General features: G+C 34.2%; 1 protein-coding gene across 1 annotated transcript in view; it reads right to left on the bottom strand.

Annotated features, from left to right (window-relative positions):
* Positions 1-5,182: 5,182 nt before the first annotated feature.
* Positions 5,183-9,468, bottom strand: part of Fam133a (family with sequence similarity 133 member A) — a 49,420-nt gene continuing 45,134 nt past the window's right edge. The window contains 2 exon segments of the mRNA XM_047536463.1: positions 5,183-7,919; positions 7,922-8,169. Of these exon segments, the coding sequence (XP_047392419.1) occupies positions 7,342-7,919; positions 7,922-8,069 (726 nt within the window). The 5' untranslated portion in view covers positions 8,070-8,169 and the 3' untranslated portion in view covers positions 5,183-7,341.

Raw genomic sequence — 9,468 nt, 5'->3', positions numbered from 1 at the left:
CACCAAGAATACAAATAATCCAATTGACAAATGGGCTAAGGAAATGAATAGACACTTCACAGAAGAAGATATACAAGCAATCAACAAACATATGGAAAAATGTTCAACATCTCTAGTAATAAGAGAAATGCAAATCAAAACCACCCTAAGATTCCATCTCACCCCAATTAGAATGGCGATTATCAAGAATACAAGCAACAACAGGTGTTGGCGAGGATGTGGGGAAAAAGGTACACTCATACATTGCTGGTGGGGCTGCAAATTAGTGCAGCCACTCTGGAAAGCAGTGTGGAGACTCCTTAGAAAACTTGGAATGGAACCATCATTTGACCCAGCTATCCCACTCCTTGGCCTATACCCAAAGGACTTAAAATCAGCATATTACAGAGATACAGCCACATCAATGTTCATAGCTGCTCAGTTCACAATAGCCAGATTGTGGAACCAACCCAGATGTCCTTCAATTGATGAATGGATAAAGAAAATGTGGTATATATACAATGGAATATTACTCAGCCATAAAGAATGATAAAATTATGCCATTTGCAGGCAAATGGATGAAACTGGAGAATATCATGCTAAGTGAGATAAGCCAATCTCAAAAAACTAAAGGACGAATGATATCGCTAATAAGTGGATGATGACACATAATGGGGGGTGGGAGGTGTTAGTGTTAGGGTTAGAGTTAGGGTTAGGGAGGGGGGCAAGAATGGAGGAAGGAAGGACTGTATAGAGGGAAAAGAGGGGTGGGAGGGGTGGGGGGAAGGGGAAAAAATAACAGAATGAATCAAACATTACCCTATGTAAATTTATGATTACACAAATGGTATGCCTTTACGCCATGTACAAACAGAGAAACAACGTGTATCACATTTGTTTACAATAATAAAAAAAAAAAAAGGAAAAAAAAAAACCTCATCGTATGTAATTGGGATTCTTTTCTTAACCATAAGTTTTATAATATACAGCCTAAGGTACCCCCCGCAAAAAAAAAGAAACTCAACAGCCTCAAAAGCTGGTGATAAGTCTTCAATACATGACCATTGGCTGATATTTAAGATCCAACACATACCAATTGGGGAGGCTGTGAATGCATGGGAAAGGGAGTACATGGGAACTCTGTACTTTCTGCTCAATTTTGTTGTGAACCTAAAACTGTTCTAAAAAAAGTCTATTAAAAAGTTAAGAGCAGATATCTCATAATATTATAGTATGCAGTTATACTGATTTACTACTTCTTCCTTAATCATATCTATTACCTTATGAGGAGCTCCTTATGTATATGTAGTGAAGAAAAGAAAGAATGGGCCTTTTTCACATGTGGATCTGCATGGTATATCAATACCACTAAGAGATGGCTATGAAACGCAACTGGTGAAAGAAATTTTTCCCAGTGGGAAGAACATTCAATAGTATGTCCAATGACAAGAAGTCATGGCAGGGAGGTATTTGGATGAAACTCCTGGAATGGGCTAATAGTGTGAAAATATTCATGGCCCCTGGAAATGCTGACCAGAGGATTTCCATATCAGAGGAATGTCTCAATAATCAAATGGAGAAGACGATCTGTTCTACAGGTTAGTTAGCCTCTTTCCCTGATCACCTTGACACTCATTCAATGGAATAATGTACAGAACGCACATGGTAGCAGAGTTAGAAGCCATTTATGAACTCAACAATATTATCTTTGTCAGAGTTGACTTGATCATTGCCACCGCTTCTGAGTGTCCATCTGCTAACAGCACTGGTCAACACTTAGCCTCTAATATGGAATCATTTTCAATGGGTTAGCAGGCAATCGTGTGACAGATTGTTTACATTGGACCTTTCCCCTAACGAAAGAGGCAACACTTTGTTCTTGGTAGAATTGGCACATATTCTCGACATAAATTTTCCTTCTTTGCCTGGAGAGATTGTGTCAGCCCTATTGTTCATGGATTTATAGAATGTCTTAATCCATTGTCATGGTATCTATCACAGACAACATTATCTCTAACCAGGAGATGCATTTCACAGTCATGGTTTCATACCCACATAATTAATTGGTCTTATGTGCTTTATGTGACTTACTGGAGACTCATTTTTATGCCAAATAGGAGAAAACAACCTGTGAGTAGGATCTTACCCTAAAGGATGCAATATGTATCTACAACCAGTGACCAATTAATGTTGCCATTTCTCTCACAGTCAGGAATTAAAGGTTGGGTGGGATTGGTCCTTCTTACTAAGCTCATAACTTACTTGGCTTCCCTTTCTAGTATCTTGGTCTGAATGTATTTGGAAATCTTAGTGTAACAAGTTTTTGATGCAATTCCACTGCCTAAAACTACCAAGGAAAGTAGTCTTCAATGCAGTGAATACTAACCTCATACTCTGCAGGCTTGTCACAGAGTAAGATGCACAAGTCAAATGTAGAAACTATCAAACTACCTGGGCTTTTCTCCTTGTATGGATTTTATAAGGTCATATTTTCACTGGATATTTGACCAAGATTTTTTGAAAACTAATGTCAATTCAAATGGCAGAATGGATTATCACTTTGCAGTATATAATTCTACATATTCCATTTAAACTCAATTTCAAGGAAAAAAAATAAAAGACTTATTATTTCCTCCACATATGCAAAAAAATACTAACTCAATCAATAAGATTATTTCAAATGGCAATGTTACCAATAAATGATAATTACTAATTTTCATAGTCTCCATAAAAAGACATGCCAAAACACTACATAGGGTTCCTGATTAAACGAAAGTAGTAGTAGTCTACTGGAGGGAAAATCAGCATATTCATGCTCTCCTTAAAACGATTTTATACTTGCCAAATTTCTGAACAGGATTCATACTCATGCCAATTTAATGTTATCAGCCTTCATTATAAAAATGATCCCAATTTCTATGAATCCTCATTTGGACAACTTTATATCCAGGAAATATAACACCTCAATAATTTTCTGTATAATTCATATCTTTAAGTAGTGAAAATGAAGTTACTCACATATGTAAATATGGAAGATGGTGTTTCTCCTGGTTCTAGTGGAAATTCTATAGGATACACTAGATTTTCTTTCACTTTATCATTGTATAAATTTTCTGATACATACTACAAAATGGATGGAACTTGAAAATATTATGCTAAATGGAAGAAGCGAACCACAGAAGTTCACATATGGTATGATTTCACTTATATGAAATGTCCAGAGAAAAAGAGACAGAAAATATATCAGTAGTTACTTAGAGCTAGAGAGGCTATGGGAGTGGGGTCAAAGAGAATAAATAATATGGAATTTCTTTTTAAGTGATTATAATGTTCTAACATTGACTGTGGACTATGCTTGGATGTATTTGTAAATACACTGAAACCACTGGGATTTCTCTCCTTTGGGAGATAGCCCACATCCTTCTATAAGTATGTGTTCCTTGGTTTACTCCAAAAGTCTCTTACTCAAGATGGCTGGCATTCTCCCTTAAACATGTTATTTCTTCCTTTACACCCCCCCCAAAACTGTCTATTCCCTGAAAACCCACATCTCTCTTGAATGTGTATCTGCTTTCCTAAATAAATGTGTCTCAAAAAAAAAAGCAACAAAACAAACCATTGAATTGTATAAAGAGGTGAATGTTGAAGTGTATATCTCAAGTCATTGTAGAAAGTCAGGGAGCTAATATATAACATCTAACACACTGTATTCATTCAGTCTCTTTTCTCCCAGGGCCTGAAAAACTGCTTCAATTTAATGAAATTTAGGTGACACCCATCATAAGCAAAATATTAGGTATCATCATTACAAGGATTAAAGATGAATAGCCTCTACCTTTGTGTATGAAGTGACAATGTAATGATGATGATGATGATGATAATAATGGGAGAAGGAAAAAGAATAACATTTCGTGTGCATTTACTATGTGCCAGGCACTGTGTAAAATGCTTCAAGGGTTTTGTCTTGTACTAATAGTCTTAGAGATAGATAGATATTTCTTTCTTCCTGCTTCGGTGTATGAGAGGATTGAATCACAAAAAAGGTGAAATAATTTACTTAGGGTAACATACCAAGAAATGGTAGAAAAAGAATTTCAACCTAGTGCTTAGCTGAAATCTAGAGTCTTAACAACTAGAATCTGTAAGTACACAAAATACATAATTCAAGGCAAACTAAGTTAAGTGCCATGAAGGAGTCAAGAAAAAGTGCTAGAGCTATTTGATGAAAGAACACACCTTATTTGCAACTCTTGTTTGCATGAAAGACTGGTAAGTCAGTTCAGCACATAGGTGACCTGAAGGTCTGATAACAGTTTTCAAGGGGCATTGAATAGCTACATACAAATATCTCAGATTAAATATTTCTTTTAAAATAAATATGACAAATCATAATCACTACAGAAATGTCACAAGGTTGAATGTTTAATTTCCTCCTCAAATAAATTTTTATATTTTTATTACAAGATATAAAACCAAACCCTGAATTTTTATTCATTTTCCTTTTCCCTAATCTAAACCTTCATCTTTAGCCTGAGATTTTTCAGTCTTGTGATCTCAATTAAATTCCCAGTCTGGATTGAATCAATTTTTCTCATCTCCCTTCCTTTTCTTATTAACTTTCTCACTATTTCCCTTTCTATAGTTAAAGATACTTGAATCTTATGGCTAAATTTATTATTCTTTCTAATTATATAAAACAAATCAGTAATAACAACTTTAGGGCTTTTAACATAAGGAAAAAAATTTTGCTTTCAATCTGCTGGTCATGGCTTAAATATTCACCTAAACCTTAGTCTATTGTTCTTTATATATTCTTATAGTACTTTTCTCTATCAGAATTTCTACACTTAGATCTAAAAAATAGAATTCTTCTTCTCTATTAAGACTCAATGAGTGCTCTTAAAGTATTCTTCCTAAACACTTTACTGGAACATTGGGCTAATCAGAAAAATGAAATATGGTGCTAGGCTACCTCCTTCCTCAGTCAGCATGTAAAGTTCAATGCAAATGCACTTAACATTTCCTTCTACAATGGCATAAATTATCTCAGTGTGAACTTGCAAACTACAGGAAGATGTGATAATAGATGAGTTCCTTAAATGTTAACAATGAAAGAGACATTGCGAAGTCTGTGTTATTGGTCATATTAGGTTAGGTGATGCTGCAACAATAAAAAATGACCCAAAATTTCAATGGCTTAACACATAACTATTTATTTCTTATTCTCAAAAAAGTCCACTGCAAGTCCATCAGCTTTCCAGGGCAGGATGCTTCTAAACAAGGACATAAAGATACAGGTTGCATCCATCTGAAGGTAGGTGTCATTACTTTCAGATCATGGTGGCAGGTAAAGAGAAAGCTGGAGGGTCATTGCAGGACTTTTAACTGCTCCAGTATGGAAATGACACAGCACTTCTGTTTTCAATCCCTCTGCTAGAAGTAGTCAAATGGCATCACCTAACTACAAGGGTATGGAAAGTGAATGGGAGCACACAGATATATGATGAGCTGTAGGTGTCTTTACCATATTCTACAAATAATATAAGATTTTAAAAAACATTTTAATGAACAATAATCTTGAAAAACTCTATATGGATACAAAATATCCCTTAAATGTAATAGTTTTTATCAGCATATACATATAGATATATTTTTAAGAAAGAGCTAAAGTTACGAAGCTCCAAGGTAACCTAACATGGCATTACTATAATGCTCCAACAAACTTACTGAGAGATTCTGGTATTGTCACTGGAAAAGTTTTGAGAGCCAATATGTTTGTTATTCATCTATTAGATGTTTTCTGTCTTTATAATTTTGTGATTTAAGGAAGCCAAAATTAAATCAGCTATTGAAAAATAGCTACTGAGTCTCTCATCATATCAACATACTTTGTACCTAGGACATTACAGTTGGCATATCCTCTGTAATAGGTATTTTCAAGACATAAATTTATAATTTGTTACTCTGATATATAAAATGTAAAGTAAAAATAAGTTTTTCAACTAATTTTTAACATTAGTAGTAAACATGAAACAGGAAGAGACACAAGGCACCAAATCTTAGTAAAATATGGACAGAGGGAGATAAAGAATGTCTTTATCACATGAATTTAACTCCTATTTTAATTCAATATAAATGCTTAAGACAAGAAATTTTTAAATAACATACTAAGATTTTGGCAGTAGTTTTATGTAACAAGATACACAGCGTACTAGAGGTCTGGCACTCAACTTGCTTACAGTAAACCAGCTTCAATATGAAGGCATTAAATATTTTTTAAAAACCTTCTTTTACAGGCTAAGTGTTTTGGCAAGTGTGCAATTAAACACAGAGTAATGAAATTAATATAGCAAGATTAAGAAACTACAAACTTGAAATTCTTATCCTAAGCATAAATCATATTAAAAAAGGATCATTGGTTATAAAGAATAGTATTGGATAATTAAAACTTAACTGTATAAAAAATGCAAAAAAATTTCAGAATTTTGCTAAGCAAAAATACCAGAAACTGTTTAAAATGATTCCCCTTTGGTGGGTATCAAAGTTAATTCAATCTATGTAATAACCTAATGCTAAATATTATTCAGTACTATATAGTGAATAGTGCTAAAATGGAGGTAAATGTCACAGTTTGGGGGGCTTACTTATGCTGTAACTTGCTGATTTTCTTGTTCACCTGAAGCAGCATACAACAACATCCCAGAACTTCACTAAGTAAGAAAAAAATGGCTGCTGCACTGGCAAACATAGGATGTTAAGGATCAAAGGCACACTATTCAGCTAGCCAGAGTAGCAAACACACTCCCCCATTGCTTGCTGTAAGCCCTTTCTCCATGTAAACAAAAATTTATCGAAGAAAAAACAGTAAAATAAAATAAACATCTACAAAAGTAAGGATTTTGAGACATCAATATTAAGTCCTTGCTTCAAAAATGTTAACTATATTGTCAGGATAGTTCTGATTATATTTTAAAGATGTATACAAATTAGATATATTTAACCTTAGACACACTTTTTTGGTCAGGATTATTCATTATCTAAAACATTTTACTTTCATTCTAAATGTTATAACCACTAGTATTACAACAGAGTTTTAGCTCCCATAGGAATAACCACTGGGAGGAAAGACAAACAAACAAAACCCAATAGTTAAGTTGCAGGCAAAAAGTATGGCCCTTTCTGGCACAGTGGCATTTGAATGGCAACTCAAAGTTCAGGGATAACTCTACTAACACAGGGAAACTCATGCATTTTGGTAAATATGCCCTAACTTTCACAGTTGAAGTTTCCTTCAGACTTTGCTATTTTTAAAAAATATATGAAGGTTTGCTTTTTTTCTTGATGTTATCCTGACTTGTGACTTTAACCAGACTTCTTTTTCTTCTTTTTACTACGTTTCTTGTGCTGTTTCTTTTTCTTCTTCTTTACTTTTTCCATTGCTTTTTCTTGCTCTTCACGCTTTCTCTTCTTTTTGGCTTGTACCTCCTCTTCATGATCTGATTCTAATGAGGACTCTGGTGATGATGGTTTATCTTCAGGATAAGTCTTCTTTCTCTTTTTGCTGAGACTTCTAATATACTTTTCTTTCCCTATTTCTACCTTTGACTTCTTTTTCTTTTTTACAGATTCCTTGCTCTCTGATCCTGGTTCAGATGTAGAGCATTCTGATGATTTGTGTGATCTGTTCTTCTTTTTCTTTCTCTTTTTTCCTTGTTTCTTTTCCTCATTTTCTGAATCTGAAGAACTGCTTGAAGAATCAGCACTTGATGAAGAAGATAACAACCGACAAGATTTCTTCTTTTTCTTTTTCTTTTTTTCTCTCTTTTTGGATGAGCTCTCACTTCCACTTAATAATTTCTCTCTGCTTTTTTCAAGCTCTTTCTTCCAACTTTCATTCATTTTTTCTTCAAATTCAGCTAAGGCCTTCGAGCCTTTCTTTTATTTTCTAATTGTTTCTTTACTTCTTCCCAGGTGGGCCTTGGTCGATTCAGATAATCTTGTATTGTTGGGCCTGCAGACTGAGTTGGGCCCCTCCACCTGGCCATTGCTATAGGATTCATGTAGGCCACCCGGTTATCCCGCTTCCCCATGGTGCCTGACCGTTCTCAGAGCAGACTCAGTTGCCAAGGAGAACAAGATAGACACTCTCCTTAAATTCTTCATCTGATAGTATACCAAGCATGTTCCATTCTGTGAAAGAAGCAAATAGAATGATTACAAAACACCTTTAATATAAGACAAAATAAAAACACAAACTTTATTCTGCACTGCCTATCATGTATAGTATGTAGAAACTTCCAAAATCTTATGTATTGGGAACAAACAAAATATACATTTAAGATTTTTGCAATTACAGACACTATGGTATGAATATAGCATAAAGTGTTTTATATATTTCATGTAATGTTCTGACAGGTATCTAAAATGTTTATTTCCTTTTATATGATATGACAGACACATATCATTTTCCTCTCATTCTTGCCTCATATGCTACATATGGGTAAATTTATAGAGTTAAAATCTGTACCAGTTAGACCTTCTCCAATTTAGGAAATTGCAGCAAAATCCACTCCATAACATTTGACAGAAACCTGAGAGTAATACCAGAAAAATCCTTCTCCCTCAAATCTCACATCCAATACATTACTAAATCTTGCTGTTTAAACTTCTATGATAGTTTCCACATCCCTTCACTTCTCTCTAAATATATTTTCATCAACTATCATCTCTCACTTGGACTATTATTTTTTAGTATCTATTTTTTATTATCTGACAGAGACCGCTTAGTGCTTTGCAATGGATTATCTAATTCAATCACTAGACTAAAACCTATGAAGTCAATTCTATTATTATCCCTATTTTATGGATGGAGAAACTGAGGCTTGGAGAATTTGGTTATAACTTGCATAAAGTAAAGGGCTAATAAATGAAGTATTCAGGATTTAAATCAAGGTTACCTGATTCCAGACCCATCACATATAGCACATTATATTGACTCTTTACATTAATCATAATTGGCAGTTCTATTTCTACGCTCATTCCCTTCCATTTCAGTCCCAAACTACAATTACAGAGATCATAAAACACTCCAGTGGCTTTGCATTTCAATGAGAATCAAATAAAAACTCCTATAAATGTCTTATATTATCCTCTTTTCTTCTCTTACTTACTTTAACCTAGTCAGTCACTTTTCTCAATTATATTTCCTCCTGTCTTCTCCTGGTTTGTGAAACATGCCAATCTCCAAGCTTCAGGTCTCAGTTTAAATGTCAGTGCCTCAGAAGGGCAACTATTAAATTTAATTACATAAACCATCTTATTTTATAAGACATAAACATTTCAAACATCAACAATTTCATATAGCTCAACCTTACACTCAAGCAGGTTCCCTCTGTCAATGCCTTACCCTCATTCTTTACATCCTAGCTCTTTGTTTCTTTAATGTAAAAAACTTATTAAATTGGTAATTTCATTTTTTTCTGTGGTTGT

The sequence above is a fragment of the Sciurus carolinensis genome, chromosome X, assembly GCF_902686445.1.
Source record: "Sciurus carolinensis chromosome X, mSciCar1.2, whole genome shotgun sequence".
NCBI lineage: Eukaryota > Metazoa > Chordata > Mammalia > Rodentia > Sciuridae > Sciurus > Sciurus carolinensis.
The sequence above is the reverse complement of the archived record's forward strand: the minus strand, read 5'-3'. Positions and strand labels throughout refer to the sequence as shown.